Below are 27,391 nucleotides of genomic sequence, written 5' to 3' on the forward strand. Positions count from 1 at the left end.
ACACTGTGAAAGTAGCAGACTCCAAATCCAACTTCAGACCAGTGACAAGTGGAGTACCACAGGGTTCAGTCCTGGGTCCTCTCATGTGTGGTATCTACTTCTCCGAAGTACAGGCTAACATAGAAGGTGTTTGGCGAATGAAGTTCACAGATGACTGCAAACTAAGAGCCATAATCAAAACTCCTAATGATGTGGACATCCTACAAAAGGGCCTCACTGAGACAGATGCCTGGTGTCAAAGCCATGGCCTCAAGCTCAGTGACAAAAAGTGCATTGTCATCTCCTTTGGTAAAAACTCTGTATCCATGAACTACCACATAAGCGGAAGTTTAACACCGAAAGTATGAGACCTTGGGAAAAAGGTGGACAGTAGTCTCTCCTTTGATAATCACATCGCCACAGTAGTCAGGAAATCCTTCCATGTGGCACACCTCATCACAAAAGGTTCCTCATCCAGGATAAAAAAGGTCATTGTTCCCCTCTACTTGTCACTCATTAGACCCATTATAGAGTACAACGCTCCTTTTGGTATGTACCTCACAAGACATCTACAACAACTGGAAAGGCTGCAGAAATACCTCACCTATAAACATCTGTGAAGTATATAAAGTTTTTCATCATTTACTCCAAACAATTTTCATCAACTCTTTTCTGGGTTTATTATAAAGGATTACTGCAAGTTTTCTCCATTCATTTTTTTCTCAGCTTCCCTCAACAATAAAAGCATACAGTGTTGATTACTAAAGGTCAGCCATGGAGGACAGCTGTTAAGCTCAGTTGGAAAGAAGGTTGAGCAACTGAAGTCAGTGTTCATTGAATATCAAGACATAATGGCTTGGGAACTCTGTTACACAACAGCCAGTGAAACTGGAGAGCAATAAACCAGTCCCTAAAGAGAAAGTAACAGGGAGGTTTTTCGTTGTTAGTAAAGAAACAGATGCAATCAAAATGATGACCACTGCCTAATTGTTCTAATATGTTTATGCATATGAGGGAGTGTGACAATCACAGAGACAGTATTTAATTCAATTTTTATGGCCCATTTCAAGTTTTTTCACTCATTGGTGTATAGTAGGCTAACGACCACAGGGGCCTTTTAAAGCTTAGCCATGTATCTCAAATCTTCTGGTACCCTTGGTAAATGTAAGCAGGGGTTTGGAAAATCTAACATTTACAAGTAGGGACCTGGAAGATGAAAGATTTTATAAGCTCCCCAAAGATATGCCACTGGTGAATGAATTTGTGCATCTGCATGTGTGCGTGTGTGTCTATCTATCTATATATATATACACACATACATACATACGCACACACGCACGCACACACACACACACACACACACACACACACACACACACACACACACACACACACACACACACACACACACACACATTACATAAAACAGGTGTCCTGTGGTAGATTGGCATCTTACTTAGGATTTAGTTTCTCTGATTTGAATGCATTCATTGAGTTCCAAAATAGATTGTGGCTTTCCTGCAACATTGAACTGGATTAAGTTGGTAATTAGAGAATAAATGCATTATTCACTTATTTAAATTTGTTCACTCAGGTAGAACGCTGATCAATAATGACCAGTTTCAGGCCCAGTCCGGGTTTGTTGTAATGCAACAGCTATAAAGGTTACATAAAATAGGCAAAGATTATACAGCATTTATAACATGTAATTGTTCATTAATATAAATGGCATAAACCATATTTATAATGATGGGGATGTTCTGAATCTTCTTCATAATTTACTTATTATGTGGTAATGGGTGTAGGGGGTCATGGCTCCTGACTGTCCCTGTTTTGTGAAATGTCCTCGATTTCTCCTAATTTTTCACCCTATCCCTCTTAAAATGTATGATTTTTTCGGTAAATAAGTGAGGATTACATCAGTCAATAATGCGAGACATTGGAGGTTTATACTTCTTATTGTTTAAAATGCACATTGATGTAAAACATGTTGTTATGTTAAGTTTGTAACTAAATTAGAATAGAATTTAAAAGCTGCCCCTGATTTTGCACCTTTGCCCCCATTATTTTTGTTTCTGAATTTGATCCTGGAGCAAAGAAGTTGAGACTGTATAGGGGGGTTGGAGAATAATTTTATCTGTATAGAAAATTAATTCTTGTAATTTCATTGATCTGAATAGCATGCGAGTTAAAGAAAAAAATGGGGCATATATACAAAGTTGCGCCTCTGAGTACTCCCTGCTCCCGAGTATGACAATCAAATCTTGGCGTGTGTGTTGGGGGGGGGTGGAAAAGTTTACTAACCCCAAAATACATTATGAAGGTGTAACAGATTTTTTTGCAAATCCCTGTTTTTATGGTGAAATTAACCACATATTAATTCTTGTATTTCTCTATTCTGTAGGAGCAAACCAGTGTACTAGTTGTCACTATAAAACAGAGCTAAAAAATACAGTGACTAATGTACTTTGCTAATTTGGAATGGGGTATGTTTACATAAGATTGGCTCTACTATTAATATACTGATTGGCAAGGATGGTGAAAATAATTACAGTTATAGGCTTCTTTTACTTCAGAAATACATGTAAAATAAACTGTTTCTTATTCTGCCAACATCTCAGGTTAGTAGTATTAATATTTAAAAAAATATCCCTACATAGCTCTCAACTTCTTTGATCAAGACTCAGGGAGAATGTTATAAATAATGGGAAATAATGGCCCAAAATCAGGGACTATTTTTAAATATCACTCTAATTCATATAACACGTTAACAAAACAGGTTTTGCATCAACGGAATAAATAAATAAATGATAAGCATGATGCCCATAATTTCTGGCATTATTAACTAACTGTAAACATCAGTGGCTCACCAGCAAATCATGAATTTAATGAGGGAGAGGGCAGAAATATGAGATAAACTCAGAGATATTTCAGAGCTATGTGTCCACGATTATTTACAGATATGTTTCCAATTCTGTTGGTAAAAGGTTGAGAGCTATGACACTTTGCTCAGCATGGTACATGATGACCAACCATCTGCTGATTTTCAGCATAACTGTAAATATATATATATATATATATATATATATATATATATATATATATATATATATACACACACACACATATGTACATATACATATAATTATATTTTTCCTTATGTCTCACAACAGACTTCTAACACTAAGAAAATTAATTAAATAATCATTGAAAAGCATCTGAACTAGGGTTATCCCGTCTCTCTTTATACAAGATAGTTCAGTCATATCTGGCAAAAAAAAAAAAAAAAGTCATTCCCTTTAATAGTTTCACAAAACAAGTATTCTGTATCTGAAACCCCTACATATTATATAAAACAGAATAAATCACTCCAATTCTGTAATAATGAGCTTTTATTCTGGCCAGAAATGTTCTTTGTACTGGATGTACATTTTGTTAGTCCTGGAAAATCTCAGTTTTCTATAAAGAATGCTCCACTTTAATTGAACATTGGAAAAGGAGGCAATCCTAATCTGAACATCCTTGCTTTATCAAACGTTGGTGTGTGTATGCATGTGTAAAAAGACAGGAAAGAAAGAAACACAAACTGATTAAGAGGACAATTAAATGAAGGAGTTGGTATACTTTAAAAATTCCATACAGAGTACTCTGTCAGAAATTTAATTTTAGGTGATCAAATGGGTGTAACTCAGGAAATGTTCTTTTTTTTGAGCTGGGATTTAGGATCTGAATTGCCAAAACATAGTAAGGCCTTGTTACGTTTAATTCTGGTGGCTGCCAAAAAGCAGTCACTATAAAATGGAAAGCAAAGTCTAAATTTTTTTCTTATTTTTTAATTACTTTCCTGGAGCTTTTCTCCATGGGTCTCTGCTGAAAAAAGGCTCTCTGGGCTCAATCGGACTAACCCGGTTAACAAATGTAAAAATAAATACATCAACTGCATTTGAAGTGGTGAGCATTGTAACACAGATTAGAAAAGGGTTAGAGCAAACTACACAGAAAAAAATGGAAATTGTGGTAACTACCTATATAGAATAATGTTTTGGAGGAGGAGTGAGGTTCATTGGAATGCAGTTATTAAGTAATTTACATATGCAGAATTGATAATTGTACACGAGTATGTTTGTGATATATAATGTTTGTCAGTGTGCACTCGTTAACATGGTTTGTTTTTTACATAAATTTATGTGCCTATCTATGTCTTAAGTGATATTTCAATAAATGTATTTTAAAAAGATAATTAAATGTGCCCAATAAAACTAAAAGTGCCCCAGTACCTTCTGTATACAGCTCAACTCTCCATAATTTGGGCTTAAAAATGTGCTCTGTCCCTCCTAAGATCTCCTAAAAACATATGATTTGGTGACAAACGGTGATGGTTTACACTTAATAAATAATGACAATAATTAAGACGTATAGACTTAGTTTTACTTCAGAAAATGTATGCTGATTCACATTCTCGTATTGTTTCAACTGCCCATAACAGCAAGTAATTGCAATAGTTTACTTTTACCGTCGTCAGCCACATACCTCATACAACAAGACGCCCAGACAAAATCTAAGGCAGCCTGTTCAGTGCTGCTGCACCTGTCCGCCTCGTACAGCAAGAAATCCGGACAAAAACTCAACATCCCTTTGGCTGTTGATAAACCTCTCAAGCCTCTTACAGCAAGAAATCTGGACAGAACTTAAAATAACGTATGGAACATTAATAGGGACTGTTTGTGCCTATTGACTTAAAAAAAATAAATAGAAAGGTGCTCTCTGTCAATACCAGTAAGACATTGTGATTTTCAACTCATTTTACCGGTGGACCGATTCGGCAGCCCTTCTGCTGCTGATGTACATGTCAGCCTCTTAGAGCAAGAAATCAGCACAAAACCTAAACCACGGGGGAAAAACAGCGAAAATAGGTTGCTGGAATTACAAGTACACCCATCGTTCGTAAAAGGCAAATTTTCATATTGTAAGAGTAAAACGATGGGTCGTTGATGGTAGAGAACGTAATCAGCAAATATAAAAAAGACTTAACGTAAAAATTACCACAACTCAGGATTTACATAAAATAAGCAGATTGATCAGCTGCATAGTTATTACCGGAGTACAGACTACCTGAGCAAAGATGCAGCTAAGTAGGAACTTAAAACCTAAGCGAATTTGACACTGGGAGCCAAAACAGGATTGGAATCAAAGAACTACAGGATGTTTGAAAGAAAAATGACACTGTGGGTGGGAATGGGAGTGACGAAGTAAAATGGGTGTTAATTCAGTGAGCTGTTGTTACAACCCGAATTTTCAACACTGGGATTGTCCCTATAAAGAAATCCCAATCCCTCGGAGCCATATGCTCTAGGGATCTAAACCTTGTCATCACAATAAACAAAACATGCTGGAGGGATAGGTTCCTGACCCAGAGACTCCCCAGACTCTGGAATAGACTGCCCATACATGTCAAGCAGAGCACCTCTTTGGCCCTCTTCAAAAGTAACCTTGATGATTGGATGGGAGAAAGGAAATTTACCCCAGGGATCACATCAGTCACCCTGCTAGACAGGGGTCCAGGGAAGTAAATAGTGTGGGAAGAAATAGCCAGGGAATTGTTATGGCTAGGTTTGTATAGGCCCTAGGGCCGATAGCCTAGTACAACCTATGAACCTATGATCTTGTGACTTGTGGCTTATGGATTTAAACAAATGTCATTATATGGCTTGATTTATTTTGAAGAAGTTCTGATAAATGGAAAGAAAAAAGTGGTAAATGTTTAAGATTACAGAACAATTTCTGACATAGCTTGGTACTTGAGGCTTTTTTGTTATGTTGTACAGTTTTATGCAGTGGTGTTTAATGTTTGGTTATGAGTTTCAAAGTTAGTTAGTTAGTTATCAAATATTGAGTTTTAAGCTTTCAAACTGGAGTTTCAAAGTCAATTACCAAAATAATAGTGTTTGTGAAAGCTTATGTGCCTCATTTCTTAAGCATGAGAAGCATTCTTTTTTACTTTATTCATGTAAGTAGACATTATAAAACTTTATCAATCTCTGAAGCTCATGTAGTAAGAATATTCCATATATTAAATATCCTATACAAGAGTCATAACACTGCAGATTCTCAGAAAATGATGTTTCATGATGAGAACTGCAGCACAACAATGTCAAATGTTATTTGCTAATGTCAGTGCTATTTGGACAAACCAAAATATGGATTTTGAATAAAAGTGTGGTCAAATGAAGGTACCAAAGTATTCAATGAAAGTCTCAAAGGTAAATGCAAGAACATTCATCTCATAAAGCAAGCTATTTTTTTCTCCTATATTTTAAAACAAAAACAGTGCAGTTGCCTGACTACCTGTTCACAAAATACAAGCACACAACAACGTGTAGTCCGGTTTTCATTATATGATAATTAACTGTTAATATTAAGTGATATTACTCTTAGGTTACCATTTCCTTTCTTTGCAACTTTCTTTTGTTATGTTATTTTTCTTTTCTTCCCACTTTTCCCAATGGTCTCTTTATTTCTATGGTCTTCACCTTCTTCCTTACTTAAAACTTCATACACATTTTGTACTACAACAATATAACTGTCCACTCATTGCTATACAGTGTGTATATATATATATATATATATATATATATATATATATATATATATATATATATATATATATATATATATATACTAAACAACTAAATAACTCATAAAATATTGGGACTAGGCATGGAAAGCCTGGTCAAAAATAAAACAGAAAAAAATCCTGCAATATTATAAATACCTTAGAAATCGAGCCAAACAGTGCTCTAAATCTGAAAAAAGTCTTACTAAACTTCTTTTCAGAATAGAAATTAATATAACCACAAGTAATTCTAGACATCAATAAACAAATTCCCCCACCCAGGGCAAATAAGTACCCCACCCTGCTGACCAGTTTAACCACCATCTCATTCATTCTGTTGAATTGTTGTGTAACAACAGATGCACTTATCCCCAAGTTGAATCACCACCGAACAGTCCTCATCAAAAAATTCACTTTTGAACCAGTCTCCTCATCTGCTATTAGGAAACTCCTTCTTAAATTAAATCCCACCACACTAGCTCCAGATAATCTACCTGCCGAATATTTAGATGTTATAGACAACCCAATTTCTATTCTGATAAATTACTCCATTACAGAAAACTATGTTCTTGAAATATGGAAAAAAGTGAAGGTTGGAACTTCCAATAAACTTTCAAAGTGTAGACCCATAGCAATCCTCTCTCCGCTCTCCAAAATACTTGAGAAATGTATTCAATCTCAACTCCTAAGGAACACTACCAAACTTGCCTTCTCACTCTTTCTTGACTTATTGAAAGCCACTACTACTTCTGCACTACACAGTTGTTCCTCAGCTTTTCTTTGGTTTCAGAGATATCAAACAGGCCACAAGCAGTAAAATGGGAAGATGATTACTCTTCCTTTTTACCTGTGTCTTTAGGAGTCTGTCAAGGATCAGTTTTCAGGGCACTGTTATTCAGTCTCTTCACAAATCATATTCGCTCTGCCACAAAACATGCCACCATAGTTCAATATGTAGATGACCCTACTTTTATCTGCACAGATGAAAACCTCACAGAACTACAAGAAGTGACACAGCAATCTTTATCATCTGTTGAAACATGACTAAATAAGGCTCAACATCTCCTTAATCCCAAGAAGACTAAACTAATCTTATTCACTCTTCAATATCTCTCTGTCCAAAAAAAAAAAACCCAAAAAGGGCATGTCTGGCATACTAGACTTCTAAGGATCACAATAGATGACAAAATGAAATTTGACTACCACAAAATCCAAACAATAAGCAAAACCCAACAAAAACCTGGCTTACTATATAGGGTCAAACCATAACTTATGGACAGAGCAAGAAAGCGTACAGCCAGAACCATCCTGTTGTCACTGCTATAAGAAAGTCAGTAAAATTGCAGCTAAACATCACTGAAAAACTCACCATTGACTATCATTAAAATGCTTTAACTGGTTAGAGCTCCCACATGTAACCTTGACACAACTACTATTAACCCACAGTCTTGTACATCAAACAGATAAATGCTCTGCTCTACAATATATTATCCAACCCTACTCTCCAAATAGATTGTTCAGACCTGGGGATAATTCTCTGCTTTATATTTCTAAATCCTATAACTCAGGAGGTAACTCACTTGTTTATAAATTGTGTTTCAAAAGCATGGAACTCCATTCATTTCTTTCTGAAACAATTCAACAAATCAGCAACCTACACTCATTTAAAACTCACCTAAAGCTGTATCTGCTGTGTACAAGATCCTGCTCTTCTCCTAGTTAAAACAACTTTGCTTACCTCATCATAAGAGTTAGAAGTCATAGACTACTACTTTCAATAAAATCAAAGGTCATACTTCATGAGAAATCAACTTTCAATTTTTTCATCCCACTTTGGTATTTCATCTCTCTCTGTCTCTTATAAGACATCCTTATATACGCTACCATCCTTTATTATCTTCCTCCTGTCACCTATAATACTCCTTCCATTTTTTCTCCTTACTGCTCATTATTTTTTCTTATAATTTATAATTTCAGTGTTATAAGATATTATCATAAAATTATATCATATGGCATTGTTTTAAAACCGTTTTGTACAGCGATATATGCATCTTTCTGTCTTTTAGACTTTGCACTATCTTTCATTGACTTTGAATTGTTTAATAACTCATAACAAGTGCAGTCTGTGACATCCCTTCTTTGGGCCTGTAATCAAGGAGCCTCAGTCCTCACCACTGACACCAGTGAGGGACGTGTCCTTGGAACAAAATTAGATACACAGTATTTCCAGATGCAGATCTCTGCACCAAGCTTAATTTCCCATAACAGCACACAAGAAACACACTCCCATCCTGAGGCTGGGTTTCCCTCTCTCTCACCAGTCCCCAAATAAAACTCCACACTGACAACAGCTGTAGAGCTGAGTCCTCAGCTGAATGTTCCAAGCCAAGTCCCCTGCCATCCTCTCTGTGAAATTACTGTTCTGTGTCCCTGCTTCAAGTAGCTGATACACACACACTCTTTGAAATTTAATTTTCACACACACACACATACACACACACACACACACACACACGCACACACACGCACACACACACACACACACACACACACACACACACACACACACACACACACACACACACACACACACACCCCTGTGAAAGGTTGGCACACTCTGCCCAGGCTATAAGGTAGATACTGCCACCAAAACACCTCAAAGCCAGCTACTCTAAGGCTTACAAGGTACCCAATTATATGAGTAAAATTAATATTAATACTAATACAAATACTAGTGTTTTACCAATGCAGCAAGGCTTTCAGAGTGGCCACAGTGTCACCAAATAAATATAAGTGCTCTCAAAGGTTAAAATATTCTCTAGAAGACCAGCCACAATGAAATGTTTCAATAAATTTAATAATAAATAATAAAAGAACATGAAAATACTAAATATATATTCACGATATACACCAGAGTTTCAATCACAGGAAATAATAAAAATAATGCCTATGGAAAGATTCACACAGATACAAAAAAACAATACTTAACTAATCTCACTATATTTTCCTGACTGATCTAAAGAAATACTCTCCCCTAGTTCACTTATTAGAGCAAGGCAAGATGAAGTGGATGAGTGATCCTTCTTTGTCAAGTTTCAAAAACGGACTGCCCTGAGACTGTCTCATCTAGTATTAAAATCTCATTTCTGTGCTAGATTGCAGAATGACATCACATACATCTGGTCATCTGACTCTGGTTCCCACACTACCCCTCTAATGGAAACTGAACCAGAATCTAGCAGATATGTGTCATACTACACACACATAGAACTTTGCTAAGATGAGCTATAGCATCTGGATGCTATATAAGCATTTCAAAAACTTCCACCTTTCCAGAATAACAATTAGTTCACCCCTAGGGACAATACAATAGGATTCCTACTCCTAGTTGTCACAAATATTTTGTCTCTGGCTGCCATCAGAACTGTAAGATACAATCTTTATGGGCTAATCAGGTAATTTAATTTCAGACTATTTTTCAAACTTATATGGACCGAGATTAACCTCTTCTCTTCCAGTATCCTCTGTTGCAATATATTCATTTCAACAGCTACAATACAGTCTGACATACAGGTGTATTTCTTTCCTGTCCAGCAGGACCCACTGTTGGTACATTTTTAACACAAGCAGCTTTACAAATACATTTTCAACACAAGCATCTGTACAAATCAGTTTGATATACAAATGAAATATAATTCTTTATAAAAATCCAGTTAGCTATACTGGCATATGTTACACATCCACTGTTGTACGTCTCCTGGCATATCTGGGCAATACCTCACATTCTCACACAGTCGTTAACTGTAACTTGTATTTTTGTACTGAAGCTTTTCTCCCTGGACCTTGCTATAAAATGCCTTTTTAGGCCCAGTTAATCTAACCTAGTAAAAAACTGTCAGTAAATAAATAAATAAATATAATCTGAAACAGTTACCAAATTCTCATGAACATTTTATATCACATCTAGATCATTTTCATTTTATACAACATAATTTTTGTAAAACATTTTCATTTTTGTTTCTCTCATTTTTTATCATAGTCAAACCAAAAATATTTAATGTTACCACATGCCATACATAATAATTTATATATATATTCTTTCCATGTCACAGCTCCCTACATTGCTTACATCTTTGCTTAGAGCAGTCATTAAAACAAAAGAAAAAGTTTTTGTTTTGTCCTGATACATTAACATTCCTTGTTTATTAATAATAACCACACTTAATGTATGACTAAATTTCACATTAATATTAAGTAAGTAAAAATGTACATTCCATGCCCCATTCTAAAATTGCCTTTCATTAAACATTTTTTTAATTTTATACACAGGTTTACATTTTTCTATAAAATAAGTGCTTATTTTAACTTTATTTATATCAGCCATTTGTAAACTGCAACCTTAGTCTTCTTCTTTTTTTGTCTGAATACCTGATTAGACATTGATTCCAGAGTTCACGGAATGACTTTGCATCAGAATTCGCCATAACTTTTCAGCAATATCCATTTTTTTCAAATTTACTTTCACAAAAACTTTCATTGCCAATGTGAGTAACATCTCCACACTCCTATTACCTTCCAAAATAGTTATAATATTGTTCGATAAGAAATATCTGAAAATTGTTATACCGGCTTTAGCTTCTATTTTTATCACAAATTCCTTTCAGTGACACTATTATCAAAAACATTTTTTTCTTATCAGTAATTTTAGCCATAACAGATGTACACGTAATTTTATTAGTAAAACCAATCACCTGTGAAGAAACATTACTGATAGCATCAAACCCAGTAGTATTAGTCTCATCTCATGTCCTCTGACACTGCATGCTTGATACATCCAAATCCTGTCATCCTTTGCAATCTGTAGGTAACTCAGAATCCCCTGGAAGCACTTCTTCAAACTGGGACCACAAAACAACTGCCTCAATACTAGGTTTCACCTCCTCTGTCATTTTATTAAGAAAATCACTCTCTAAACCACTGGATTGTGACTGATTCACAAATGTATGCAGCACTCAACTGCCCATAAAACATATAATTTTCTTGTCTTTCTCAATATATTCAGCTGCTGCATAAACTGAACACAAGCAACCACAACAACACTTTCACCACTTCCGCTCTCCTCCTTCTCCTTCATTACACACTCTCCTAGAAGCTGCCTATGGAGACACAACTGAAAGAGTAGGGGTCCTTTATTTATATACAAAAATAATTGCTTTTTTACAAAATATTTACATATTTATAAATATTTACAAATGTAAAAATATACAGATATGCAAATCTGTTTACACATATTTATAATTTCCCTTTCAATCATACTAAAATTGTTATCCCTATTAAACCCTTAGTCCTTTTTCCACAACTGTCATCTTTCATTGACTTTGTATTATTTAATAATTCACAACAAGTACAGTCATTAACTGTGACTTGTATTTTTGTACTGAAGATTTTCTCCCTGGACCTCTATCGAAAAAAAATGTGTTTTTTAGCCCCAGTCAGGCTAACCCAGTAAACAACTGATTTAACTTAAAATTGTTGCCAAAATCCATTTACAATTAAACATAATTTAATTTATTATTTTATTGCATATAACCCATGTAACATAAAATAACTTTTCATCTATTCTTTTAATATATTCATTACTTCTATTGTTATATCTATACTTAATCATATTCATGCTTATTTTATGCACTTATTTTATATTTTTGAAAAAAATCTTCTTTACATACTTTTTCCGATAAGTTTATATTTACATTTCAAAACCACGTTCCATAGTTTCTTCTTCTTGACAATGTAAACCTACTTTATCACTTTTCTTTTTATATTGCATGTTTCCTTTTACTTGCAATTTATCTATTACCAGACTCCACAAAAATCTTGACATTTTACTTTCTGATCACACCATTTGATTCTTATTTCTATAGCTTTATTTTTCTTATCTGTAAGATTTTCCCATGGTTTTACATAGTACTGATTTATCATTACATTTTTATACCATACTTTTATATGTTTTTTTATATCATCAAATTTTTATTTTCCATAAAAATATTTTTTTCTTGGTAAGATTTTATTTCATTTATACAGGCCTTTTCTCTTTTACTCTTTTTACCATACACTAACATTTATCATACTTATATTTATACAACTGTACTACTAATCTCACTTCCTTTTCATTTATTCACTTTAACACTTTGTACAAATTTAATGAAGCAGCATATACCATTGTATTTATTAACCCTAAACCTCCTTCTTCTTTATTGGCACACAAAACTCCTCTTTTTACTGTGTTTACTGTAGAGCCCTGTATAAGTGAAAACATATCTGCAATAATTCATTTTGAAATACTGTTGGCAACCTAAATACATTTGCTAAGTATGTTATTTTCCCCATAAGTACTAAATGTATTAAAAATACCTTTTTTCTAAATGACGATTTATATATTCTTCAGAAAAGTCAGGTTTGTTTTATTTCTTATATTTTTTCCCATTGAATTCCACTTACATCTTTATTCCCAAATTGTATACCTAGCACAGACATTTCTTTCATTATAAAATATACAGCCCTAGCTTCACTACACCACCTAAGCCTTTACTTTTCTCTTTATTTAAAGCCATCCCTATCAACTCTAGATACTCATTTGTGAAAATTATTACTTCTTTTATCCAAATGCTGATTTTTACAATTATTATAATGTCATCTGTATATGTTACCAGAACCACAATTCTTAACCTTTCAGGTGTTATATACCCTGTCTTTTTCATTTTGTAATTTACTTCACGTCCTCTCACATTCATAACTAATTAAAAGGGTATACAACTCATTGGAAATCCCTGTCTTATACCACTCTTCATATGTACTGTTTGGCTTCACTAGCCATTTTTAAAGTATTTTTACTTTACTATTACTATATGCTGACATACATAATTTCCTAACTTTCTCACTTATGTTACATTCTTTCATTAATACCCATGTCTTATTAAGGTCTCCTATCATGATTTCAATTTTTTTCTATTCATAATATCCACAACTTCTCTAATTATTATTAATTCTTGACAAAACCCTTCTAATTTTTTTTTCTTATATTTTTATTTATTTATTGCATTTGTTTACCTAGAAAGTCCACTAGGCCTAAAAGAGCCCATTTTCAGTGGAGGCCTGGGGAGAAAAGCTGATGGACAGGTTGACAGACGAGATAAGACAGGAGTCCCTGTGGACTATGATGTTTGCAGATGACATTGTGATCTGTAGTGAGAGTAGGGAACAGGTGGAGAAGACCCTGGAGAGATGGTGATATGCTCTAGAGAGAAGAGGAATGAAGGTCAGCAGGACTAAGACAGAATATATGTGTGTGAATGAGAGGGAGGATAGAGGAATGGTGAGGATGCAAGGAGTAGAGGTGGCAAAGGTGGATGAATTTAAATATTTGGGGTCAATAGTTCAGAGTAACGGTGAGTGCGGAAGAGAGGTTAAGAAGAGAGTACAGGCAGGAAGGAGTGGGTGGAGAAGAGTATCAGGAGTGATTTGCGACAGACGAGTACCTGTAAGAGTTAAAGTGAAGGTCTACAAGAGGGTAGTGAGACTAGCTATGTTATATGGGTTGGAGACAGTGGCACTGACAAAAAGGCAGGTGTTTGAACTGGATGTGGCAGAGTTAAAGATGTTAAGATTTGCACTGGGTGTGACGAGGGTGGACAGGATTAGGAATAAGTACATTAGAGGGTCAGCCCAGGTTGGAAGGTTTGGAGACAAAGCCAGAGAGGCAAGATTACATTGGTTTGGACATGTGTTGAGGAGGGATGCTGAGTATATTGGGAAAAAGATGCTAAGGATGAAGCTAAGAGGTAACAGGAAAAGTGGAAGGCCTAAGATAAGGTTTATGGATGTGGTGAGAGAGGACATGCAGGTGGTTGATGTGACAGAGCAAGATGCAGAGGACAGATAGAAATGAAAACAGGTAATCAACTGTGGTGACCTCTAACGGGAACAGCCGAAAGAAGATGATGATGATGATACATATATATATATATATATATATATATATATATATATATATATATATATATATATATATATATATATATATAAATATATATATATATATATATATATATATATATTTATCTACAGAAAATATACAGAAAAACAGGAATTTTGTTGGCTGCTAGAGGAATTCAATCAGAGAGGTATACACAGAGATATATTAATCAGCATTATTGTACCAGTATCAACAAGTGATAAAAAATAATAATTATGGAGAAAATATCATCACTCAGCAGTAGCAAAAAGTATAGAAGTTTAATTATCATATAAGGAGAAGGAGGAGGTTAGGTTATAGAGCAGATACATAGCCAGGAAGAGTTGAGATGATTTTTCAGTATTTGTTTGAAGGTGATGGTGCTGCCTGCGTTTCTTATAGAGGTGGAAATGAGTTCCATAGTTTGGCAACAGTGAAGGAATAGAGGAATTGATCTGCAGGTAAGGTGGGCTTTTCAACTTTAGAAGTAGATGATTTTCAGATCTTAATTGCCTGCTGGGTTGGTATTGGGTGAGTAGTGTCAAGAGAGCAGGATGGTCTGTAGAGTATTCTGTGCACTGTAGTTAGTTGGTTTAATGAGAGATGGCGGGGGAGTTCCAACCAGCCTAATTGTTTCAGTGAGTTACAGCGGTGGGATGAGAATTTGGCCTTGGCAGCAAATTTGGCTACTTTGTTGTAACACATTTCAAGTTTGGATTTTGCATAATTGAATATTAGTGAAAAGAGGGGTGCCATAAATGAGAGAGGGTAATAAAAATGTGGTTGCAAGGGTTTGTCTTGTAGAGAAGGTAAGAAAGTGTTGATGCCTGTAGAGCATACCAAGCTTTTGGTATGTTTTTATGATGTTATTGTTTATGTGTAGGTCAAAGTTAAGGTTTTCATCTGTAATAATGCCTAGCAGTTTAGTGTGTGGGACATCTTCTATAGTGGTATTGTCTTGGGCTTGTATAGTGAAGAGTTTTTTATCTAGGGGAGAGGTTTTCTTATGGGTAAAAAGTACTAGTTTAGTTTTTTTTTTTTGATTTAGGGCAAGATGATTGTTAAACATCTAAGATTCAGTAGATATGAGGGCATTCTGGGTGATTCACTGGAGTACAGAGCTGGAATTTGCAGTGCATATTATTGTAGAGTTATCAGCATACTGGATTACTAAGCATTGTGGGAGAGTGGAGTGAAAGTTGTTAAGAAAGATGCTAAATAAGAGAGGACCAAGTATGGAGCCTTGGTGTACCCCTGTGGAAGTACTGGGGAAGGGAGAGTAAGACTTTTGCCATTTGGTAGATTGCTGCCTATTGAAGAGATAGCTATTGAAGGGTCTATATTAAAATACCGAAACCTCACTTATGTGAATACCTAAAAGCTGACACATAAATAGCGAACTGCAAAAACACAGAACGTCCTGAAGCACGAAATTCAAAATATCGAATTGCCATAGTTGGCCAACCCCACCGCCCACTACGTACTACCTACCCAAACAAAATAAGTAATCCACACTTCCTCATACCTACACTTCACCCATATATCCCATATCCTAACCAAACATTCACTACACACAAATGTATCTAACTATAAACAAATAACACCCAACTACGGGAAATGTATAATTTACGTATACATTCAGCTACACAACTACATTACTATACATACACTTAACATAACCCTACTTCTAACCCTAAAGTAAAGGTTGCATGTATTACTATGTATGCACTTGCCTTAACCCACAGCCTAACCTAAGGTCCGTAATTATTGCACATTTATGTTAGGGAGCTATACCGGATAAGGGCCAACTATGACAATTCGATATTTTGAATTTCGTGCTTCAGGACGTTCGGTGTTTTCGCGGTTCGCTATTTATGTGTCGCCGTTTAGGTATTTGCATAAGTGAGGTTTCGCTACTTTAATATAGACCCATTATTGAACCATTCTAGGGTAGGTGGGGAAATGTGCAGGGTGGATAGCTTGGAGAGGAGCATGGTGTGGGAAATGCTATCAAAAGCTTTGGGGAGGTCTAGGAAAAGAGAAGTGATTATTTTGCCAGAATCCCTTGCCTGGTTGAATGTATCTTGGAAGGAGAGGAGGGCAGTAGTGGTGCTGTGCCCTGGTCTGACATCAGGCTGAGTGGGTGATAGAATTTGGCATTCAAGCAGGTAGTTCAGGAGTTAGGCGTGGATGCATTTTTCCAGTATTTTAGAGAGGGGTGAGAGAAGTGCTATGGGCTGAAATTTGTGGTGTCTGTGTTGGTGTAGCCTTTGTGGAAGGGGAGAATGTATGCTTTTTTCAGTTTTCTAGGACTACGGATTCTTTAATCGATTTGTTAATCAGTATGCTGATGGGATAAGGTATAGAGTTTGCAGCTAGCTGCAGGAAGTGGGGGGGGTAGATTGTCAGGAAGCAGAGTACACGGTTTTAGCTTAAGTAAAAGTTTTTTTATTGTGGCAGTGGAGGTATGGGGGAGAATTTTAGGTTGGAGTTGAGGGTAGGATTGTTTTCTGGCATGATTTTTTCATCAGCTGTCTTGGTGGGGGTGGTGTTAACTGTAGGAAAGGTGGTGGTTAGATTAGCTATGGTGTCAATGATGTAGGAATTGAAGTGGGTGGCAAGTTCGGCTGGGCTTTTTGGGATTATGTTTATGTTGGCTTTGTAGATGGAGGTAGTGGGCTTGTTTAACTCTGGTTATTAGTAATTTTGCCTGGATACAGAGTTGCTTGTATTGTAGTAGAGTTGAGTGGTCTTTGTTTTTCTGCCATGATTTCTAGATTTTATCCCTTGTGGATGTGACTTCTTTGGTGGATTTTGAGATCCAGCTTGCATGGTTATGTTTTATCTATTTTTGGCGGGTGGGTGCTTGACAATTTAGGATGTCTAGGAATGTTGATTTAAAGAATTCAACAGCCTCATTACATGGTAGGGATTTTATGGCTTCCCAATTTACTTTAGCTAAGGTTTCATTAAATATGGATGGCTGGAACTTAGTCAAATTTCTGGTTGACTTGTATTGGTGTCGGCCTTGGGTTGGGGAAGATTTCAATAGGATATAAGCTGGGTAGTGGCCACTAATGGTATTAGGTAGCATGCCTGCAGTAGTGATATTGGCATGGTTGGACACTAATTGTTATTTTTGTGGGGTCTGGTGATGTCTTGAATTAGTTGGGAGAAGTTGTGAAAGTTTTTTTTTTGAGGGGTTCTTTTTGGAAACGTCTCACCAATCAATGTTTACATCACCTAGGATGATGGTTTCATTATCTATGTTTTGGGATGTCCAGACAAGTATGTTCTCTAATATTGGTATGTTGTTTCCTGGAGGAATATGGTCTGAATATACGGAATATACAGAGCAATTATGCAAATGTTTTTATGATTGTTAAGTTTTCATATAGAGATTAGTACTTTGGCTGGGGAGAAGTTGGGTGTTGGTTTTCAGTAGGGAAGTAAAGTATATTTGCCAAGAAAGATTATTGCTACTCCCCCTCCTCTCTTGTGGGGCCAATCGGTTCTTAGGCATAAGTAGCCTGGGGGGGAAAATTCTGTGCTTTTGCATATGATTTCAACCAGGTTTCGGTAGCTGCTAAAGTATTGGCGTTGCTTTGTGAAATCCATGCCTGGAGTTCAGATATCTTGTTTTCTAAGGCTTTGGAGATTTCCTTTCTTTTAATGCATGCCTCTTAAATCTCAATTAAAGTCTCCTGTTATTATAATATTCATATTTACCACTACATAGTCTAAAATCTGATGACATAAGTCTTCCATTTCCTTACAATTAGGACAGGCATAGAATGTTATAATTCTATACACTTCTTTCAATTTTAAATCTACAATAGTTATCCTTCCCATTTTTGCTAAAGTTACATCTAATACCTTTACTGCATTTCTACAAAACATGGCTATTCCAGAACATCTCTCATTTCTCAATAGGTTCATAGGTTCATAGGTAGGTACTAGGCTATCTGCCCGAAGGCATTTATAAGCCTAGCCAGAATGTGTTGGCTTTCGCCGCCCCCTTAGATTAGTTCCCTGTGCCTCTGTCCAGCAGAGCCATTGAAGTGATCCCCGGGGTAAACTTTCTGTTTCCCATCCACTTGTCAAGATTTCTTTTGAAGAGTGTTAGCGAGGAGCTCTGCCTAATGTAGACTGGAATCTTGTTCCAAAGCATGGGAGGTCTCTGGGACAGGAATCCATCCCTCCAGCACATCCTATTTATTGTTGTGGTGAGGTTTAGATCCCTAGAGTGTATGTCTCGAGGGGATAAAGTTTTCTTTAGGTGGAGCATGTCCATCAACTCTGGGTTGGACATGGCCTTGTATGTCAGGCAGAGATCACCTCTGAGTAGGCGGTATACAACCGAGTACAGATGGAATTTCTTCAGTTGAGCTGCATAGGGCATCTGTTTGAGGCCAGTGAACCTCTTGGTGAGGTACTTCTGTGGTCTTTCCAGCTGTTGCAGGTGTCTTGTAAGGTACATCCCAAATGGGGCATTGTACTCCATGATGGGTATGATGAGTAATGAGTAGAGGGGCACAATGACCTCTTTTGATCTGGATGCAAACCCTTTTGTGATTAGGTGGGCCACGTAGAAGGATTTTCTAACCACTTTGGCAAAGTGATTATCAAAGGTGAGATTACTTGGGTCCCCAGATCCCTTATTACATCTTCCGTATTTAGGGGACTACCACCTATGTGGTAGTTTGTGGGTACTTTGTTTTTCCAAAGTGGATGACGATGCACCTTTTTGGCATTTAGCTTGAGGCCATGATTTTGACACCAGGTATCCATCTCAGTGAGACCCTTTTGGAGGATGTCTGTGTCAGCCAGAGAGTCAATTATAGTCCCTAGTTTGCAGTTGTCTGCGAACTTGGTCAGCTATAGTCCTCCTATGCTTGCCTGTACCTCTGAGAATTAAATGCCAAACAGGAAGGATCCTAGGACTGAGCCCTGAGGAATGCCATTTGTAACCAGTTTAGAGTTGGATCTAGCTCCTGCAACTCTCACCATGTGGGTTCTGTCCATGGGCCAGTTGGCAACCCATCTTGTGACGTAGGGGTTTATGTTCAGGCTGGTGAGCTTGTCTATAATACCAGAATGGGGAATGGTGTTGAAGGCCTTAGAGAGGTCTAGGTAGGCTGTGTGTACTATCTTTCCCTTGTCTATAGCCTTGGTAACTGTCTCGAAGAAGTCCACCAGGTTTAGGAGGCATGATCTGCCCTTAACAAAGCCAAACTGGGTAGGATTCAGTGTTTGGAGGTTCCCAATGTCTTTGTTAATGAGTTCCATGATGATGTGCTCCATAGCCTTCAAGATTATCTTTCCTCCCCATGGTTTTTCTGTTTGTAATCTTTCTTCATTTGATAAAATTTGTGTGCCTTCTAATATAATTACATCGACATCATATGTATATTACTACTCCAAAATCCCTATTCTCTATATTCTTAGTACTAAAATTTTCATTCTTCCTTTTCCTTAGATTCATGGTTTCTTAAGTTCATAGCTAATTGCTAGACTAGCTTACTTAATAAGCCATTTTAAGCTTAGCCAGTTTCCCTCCCAATGGCAGGAATCAATCACTGTACCTTGTGTCTGTGAGTCATACACCTTAACTATTATACCAACACCAATCAGCTGAATATATTCTTTTTCATCCATTTCCTTTCTTTTTTTCTTTTGTACTTATCCCTTTAAATTTTCTTTTTCTGTCTTTTACCCTTTTACCAATAGAATTCTTTTATTTTCTTTTACTACCTCCAAATTTACATCTTCATCACTTCCTTCAGAACCTTCTTTATTATTTTTTCTCATCCAATTTTCTTCTATTTGTACTACTTCTAAAATGTTAGAGTTGTTCATGTTCTTCTCTTTCTTTTTCTTTTTTACCTTACTTATTTTTACTTTTGTAATTCATCCATAAATGTCCAATTTTGTTACATTTATAACATTTCAATTCACATTTTTTGCATCATGTCCCATTTCCTCACAAATGTAACATTTTGCTTTGCCACAGGTACTTAACAAATGTCTTTTTTTTCTACACAAAAAATACATTTTGGGTTGTCCCCAGTATTTCAAGAACACCCCTACCCCCCCCCATGTTTATCATGCTTGGTATACTTATATTTTTCTTTCTCTTTTTAGCACAGTATTACATTCCCAGGCACCAGACCATAAACCCTTTTTGTCGTAAACTTTTGCAATGTCCAATACTTCTTTACATAAAGTTTTCAAATGCCCTGTCAAACTCTCTCTTTCTACCTCTGTTTGAAATTAGACATGAATTATCCTTTTTGTTTCCCTGTTAAATGCTTTTATCACATAAAGATTCCATGGATTAGTCTTTCTTTTTTCCCTCATATTCTCCAAGACATTTTCCCATTGAAAATAACAGTATCAAATGTAATGTCACAAAATTTCTCTATGTCAATAAGAATAAATACTCTTACCTCATGTGCTTTTACACATAAAGGAATGATTACAGTTCATACCTGTCCATTTCTTTGTCTTTTTTACTTTGAATCCTTACTACTTACTTCCGCTTTTCATTTTTTTCTGCCTTCTTTCCTGCTACTCCACTTTTGCCTTCTTTTACTTTCTATACATATGTTATCTTTTCCACCTCACCACTACTCTTCAGGATTGTACCTGCATCCTTCTTTTGTATTTTCTCTATAACATCCCCCCAGGAAACATCTCCTTCATTTTCTGTGTCACTCTGTACCACCATTTCTTTAAGTAAATCATCCCTATCCCTCCTGACTGCAGGGCTGTAATTATACAGCCACCATTTGTTGACTCATCACCATCAAACAAATTACTTTAAAACATTTCCTCATAATCGTGCACACATTCTCCAGTCTCAGTATTTGCTTTCTCCTCCATTTTATTCACCAATCCATTATCTCCTTCTCTCTCAGTCTGCTTCCTGTTCCTCCATGCTGCCTCTGTGCCTGGAATGAAAACAAGAAGAGCCTATCCAAAATGGGTCCCACTAGCAACAATGAAGAGTAGGGGAAGTCCCCAAAAGCCCTGGCCAGATTTTCCCTAGTAGTAAAAATACCAACTTGGGTCTCCCTGAAAAGAGCCCACTAGCCTAGTGGGATTAACCTGGTCAATAAAAGGATAAATAAAAAAATAAAACAAGTAGATGAAGCTGCTGATAGTAGTGACAACAATGAGCAATTGTTTGTAAGCAGAAGTCTGTTTAAAAGCATGAGGTGAAGTTGCAGTCATTGTTTAGTGCAGGGATAATTCCAAGTTGTAGTTCAATAAGTTTGTCATTTTTGTTGCAATATTTTTGAAATAGATTCAGTTCTCAGTTCTAGAAGGATAGAGTTCCATAGTTTTGGTACACAGACTGGATGGAGTGAGTCTCCAAAGCAATTATTGATTTAGTTGTGGAAATTAGGTGCATTTTTTAAAACTGGAGATCTCTTTCAGGTGCATATTTGGTGATATTTGTAGCAAACAGCTTCTACAGTCTAAAACCAGAGCACTAAAGCACTCCAGTTCCGAAGTCCTATGAATGGACTTTCAATTTTTGTTCCATTTAAATTATTTATTTATTTATTTATTTACATTTGTTGACCGGGAATGTCTGACTGGACGCAGGTCCATTTTCAGCAGAGGCCCGGGGAGAAAAGCTCCACAAATTAAAATATTACAGACATAGTTAAAGATGAAGAATCCTAGCAATTAAAATGTTACAAACATAGTAGTGAACAGCTTTGTATCAAGCAGAGTACTACAGTTGATGCCACACCCAGATCACTAAAGTCCTTCGGTTCAGACTGAAAATGCAATTCCAGCATTACCAATCATGATCTGCCAATCATACCACCTAACACTCTCCACTCAAGATAGGTGCTCTCTGGACTCCACCCCAGTTAGGCTACTGAAATATGCATCCTTCATATGACTCAGGAATAAATGTCTAGCCATTCATTCAGGCTTCTGTTCAAAATCTTGCTTGAATGGACATGTGCACACAGTCACAAAAACATACATACACACACTGAAAGGAAGTGGCTATTTAACACATTATTTCAAAAAGGCCTGACTGCAATGAAAAGAACAGCTGCTTTCAGGAAAAAAAAATATATAAGTCTCAGAGCCAGGACCCTGCTTTTGTATTTGGTGCACTCACTGTAGAACTGATGAACTGCCAAGCTAGAGGACTTTATTTGAGTGCAGCAGCACTACAAACAGCAAATTGCTTGGCACACAATAGTGCATACTGACTCTGATGCAAAAAGGAAAAAGAGTTATTGCTTAATCATGTCACTGGTGACTCAGTATTTTGCAGCTACAGTTTGTGCAAAAAAATGCATCTGTACTACTAGGGTTTGATCTGAAAGGAAGCAGTCTGGCAGTTCAGACAAGTACAACTATTGCACAGTTTTGAACATCCTGTTAACTTTATGTGTCAACCCGCCTAGTGAACTGTGCCCTTTAAAAAGCACTGTCAGAATCAATATCTTTCAGCCTGGGAAGCCTTTACATTGATACTAACACTTGGTATCCAAGGAGATCACATATCTTTTTTTGTTTCACTTTGGGCCACTTTTGTTTTCCTTTTTGCTTATCTTTTATGTCTCCTGCAGCTGTCTGTCAGTGGACAATGGTGCTTCTCTTCAATTGCTGGGTCTCCCTAACTTCTCCTAGCCTCTCCTGGACTAGCTCTGATAAAGGCTTGGACCAGCTAGGAGATCGAGGGATTCCAAGTCTATATTACATTGCTACCATAATCATCTTTACCAAGTACCTCCCTCCATCTCTGTTATGCGTGTTAACATCCAGGGGGTAGTTGCGCAATAAGGCTGTGCAGTGTACTGGTTTACCTCTGTGGTGACTTAGGCAATGTCCCCACCAATTCCCCCTTTAGAATAACACCTACTTGTCTCCAGCCTATACCACAGATCAAACACAAGGTGTGTCCAAGAACATATCCTCTTAACTTTAGTGTTAATATAATTATATTACAATTCAGCCTAAATTAAAAGAAATTTTCTGCAATACTTTCTAATTGGTAACATTCTGCCACATATCTTAATGACTAGGAATTACCTCACGTGACAGTATCTGTGACTGGAGAGTTTCTCTCCGGGCTTCTGCTGAAAATAGGCTCTGTCCTAGTCAGACTTTCCCAGTCAACAAATGTTAAATAAAAATAAAAACAAATAATTAAATAAATTTAATTAAGAAGAAAAAAGAATACATTGGCAGTTCATAAAATATCAGTCAATCCACTGAATGAATTTTACCAAAACTATTAGTGTTTGCTTTTATACTGTCTGAGACTGACTATTCCACAGTTATTAAATGTATTCATTAGCAACTACTCCTAAATCTAATAACAACAAGAGAAGCAAAAGAAAACACAATTCTTCTCCAAAATTTTAATTAAGCCGAATCTTATTATCTTCTGAGATGGTAACTGGAGTGGCACACAAAATCAAATGGTTAAGCCAACCAGTTTTAGGTTAAAATGTCTGTTGAAGACTCAGCAAGAGCAAATGACCACTATGGAAACATGGAAAGGTGACATTGTAAGATACATATGAGGAGTAAATCACAGTTATGGACAATACTAAACTAGCCACCAGTGCAATGCATGATGAGAAATGCATACTCCACTAATACAACTTGCACTTAATACAGGAGCAAGACTACCACTATGAAAATGTCTTGAACTTTACTGGAGTATCTTAGGCAACGTTTTGGGCCACATAAAGTATAATGACTCTGCTGTAGCCTAGTGCAAGGTCCATGAAGGAGGGGGACCCTATTGTCTAAATAGGTCCAGCTAGCCTAAGGGCTGGTCATCCATCTGTGAATTTTATATAGTTGACTCTAGTTATGGATTGTGCTTACATTAGGTGCAAGACTGTTTTTTTTTCTTCTTTTTGTAAGAGGGACATGCTTGAAAAGAGCCCTCTGTTGTCCTGTGCACCTGCCTGTTCATAAGACAAACACATAAATAAAGCAAATAAATAAGAAATGCACAAGAAAACTATAAGCAATTAATAAGGAAAAACTATGAGTGCATTTAACATCTGGAAATGTCTTATAGCAGCAATAGCTTTGAATATTTGCATTTAAAGACTGATACGTGTACTTCTTCAGAAGATTGTATTCAAATCAAAATAAAGAAAATATCTGCACATTGCCAAGACATTTCTTATTAGCATAATTAAACAGCAATTCTACAAAATGCAACAACATATTTATCACAGGCAAACTATTACCTTGCATTGATTTAATTAAAAGAAAGAAGCATCCATTGACAGCTATTAAAACATTAGCCAATCCACTGAAGGAATTTTGCCAAAACTACTTTCAATGAATCACAGAGTAAGGCTTTTTTTGTAAGGGTGTCATGTTGGGGCACCCCCCCCAATACATGACAAACTTCTGTTTATCTACTGTAAGGTCACACAACAGTGGATTAAAGGAAAATCTTCACTGTTTCTGAAAGTAATTTAAACAGAATTATTTTAATGCATTGTTAGTCAGTGTGCTGTTGATTGCTTGATATGCTCCCAGCAGAAAAACGTGTGCAGCTTGTAGTTTGAGCCAAATGGACTTACATATGTCAATTACACATATAAAAATGCAGTGCATTAATGGTATATATTATAAAGGGACTACATTAGATAATCAAACTTTCAAAAGTTCGAGTCTCATATGGTCGACACCATATGATTGAATTTTTGAAAGTTTGAACGTTTTAACAGAGATCTCTGTACAGCACGGAATGGGAAGATTTCCCTTTTCTGCACTGTAGTGCGATCTCAGAGTTGATATATTTAAAGAGAGGGGGTGTGCGGGGATGCAGGTGGGCTAGGCCCCCTGCTTAAAATGTTCAGGTAGGTTATTTGTGTAGTTTATTTTTTTTATTAGATGCTCGAACCTTTAAAAGTTCGATCGTATGGTGTCTATCATATGACAATCGAACTTTTGAAAGTTCGATTATCTACTATAGACCCTATTATAAATACAGGCACCATTGCTGACCATACTTCTTATGCATTTACAGTAGCCCAACAAAAGTGTTAAATACTGAAAAATGATAAGCTGTCTCTTTCAGTTTGTAATTCTACTTAATTTGTCTGACCGTCTTAGTATCTCTCTGTTCATTTATGCATGCAAGTAAGTAATTACCTTGGTCAACCGGTTCTGTCATACACATTCTATCTGCCATTTTCACTGCATTTACTTCTTCCTGCCCAACTGACTTATACTCTTGTACAGTGACTGGTTGAGAATGTGTCATATGATCTTGATTGCCATCCTAGTAATAAAGAATGAGGAAAATGAATATAGGATTAATAACAATTAGAATAGTTATCAACTAACACAGAGATACAATGATAAAGATCTGAGCCAGTTTTGTACTATACATGCACAAAAATATGGATGTTTATATGAGATACTGAAATAGCATATGTAGTTTATAAGAATATGATGATATAATTTATTCACAGCATAAGACAGTCTGTAGTCTAGAAAGTGCTCATGCAATATATAGCTGTAGTTTCTAAGAACCTTAAACATTTTCCTTTTCCTTTCACCTATAGTAACTGTCGCTCTGCCTCATGTCTAGGTTCAGACTTTATCTGAATTTATTCACACAATACTCAGTATTGTTCTTGCAAAAGCTTAGCAATGTTATGCACCATTTACAAAAATTTGACACAGTACTTTAGTTTGTCACAAAGCATATCAATCTTACTTGCATGGTATCTTAATCTTCTAAAAAAAGATGCATGATCTGGCCATGGCTGCCTTCTCTTCTTTACTCACCTGCATGGAATACACACTGCAATCTGCTGCATATCCAATCAAATCATATCCTATTAATGATATATTTTTATACGTTTATGGGCTTCATATGTGTCCATGTTTTTAAGTTTGCAGCTGTCCAATTATTGCTAGCAGTATGTACCTGCAGTGGACTACAGGAGTAGTTCTTACCTCACTGAGGTGCGCAGTCCCAAAAATTAATTTTCCATACTGTTTTCCATACATAGTCCAAACAGGCGTGTGATTCATGAAAGCAAACTGTACTAATGTCCCCAGTTCACAGTTCAGCTCTCCATACATTGAAACATGCTGTTTCATGTATCCCTGGCAAAGCATGGTTTGTGTTAACTATATCACTGTAGTGCATTGACATATTTGATTCACCTTCTACATGGAGACACTATCAAGTGTGTGGAAGCTTAACCCCAGTATGGACGATTCTGAGGATGTAGCCTTACCAATTGCAAAGATGCTGGCTTTTTGATGCTGTTCATTGCTTTTGCTACATTATTTGATGTCACATGTTGATGTCACATCTTGATGCTGATGACAGTTTTTAAGATGATTTTAGAATGACTTCTAATTTTGCACAGATCCCCCTCATGTGTTTTCTTTAAAAAGAAACATTAAATGCAATATGATTCATAAAAGTGATATTTAGAAACAGAACGTGTCAATTGTAGATGAAACAACATAACCACATACTTTGGTTATTATTGAAGAATGTGGTGGTTATCTTTTCAAGTCCAGTCTATTCTGAAATATATCTCCAATATATTTTCATTTGATGTAGCAGATGAAAGTGTTAAGTAGATCAATTTCCTGTCATTATTCCAGCATTGTACACTGAGCATTTCCTATAAAGTGGCCTTATAAAAAAAAAATCATAACATTCTTTATATACATCTCACCTGTCTTCCATAACGATCCTACATACTCATAAAAAAGTGCTGCAAAAATGCATTAGAACAATAACAGTT

The 27,391-nt window shown here is 36.2% G+C and overlaps 1 protein-coding gene across 1 annotated transcript in view; it reads right to left on the bottom strand.

The window, feature by feature from the left end:
• Positions 1 to 27,391, bottom strand: part of LOC122797657 (serine/threonine-protein kinase Nek11-like) — a 1,134,678-nt gene that overhangs the window by 870,257 nt on the left and 237,030 nt on the right. The window contains exon 7 of the mRNA XM_044066198.1: positions 25,770 to 25,899. Coding sequence (XP_043922133.1) covers positions 25,770 to 25,899 — 130 coding nt within the window. The remainder of the gene's footprint in view (positions 1 to 25,769; positions 25,900 to 27,391) is intronic.

Source organism: Protopterus annectens, chromosome 3.part1 (genome assembly GCF_019279795.1).
Source record: "Protopterus annectens isolate FY-2018-M chromosome 3.part1, PAN1.0, whole genome shotgun sequence".
NCBI classification, from domain to species: Eukaryota; Metazoa; Chordata; order Ceratodontiformes; family Protopteridae; genus Protopterus; species Protopterus annectens.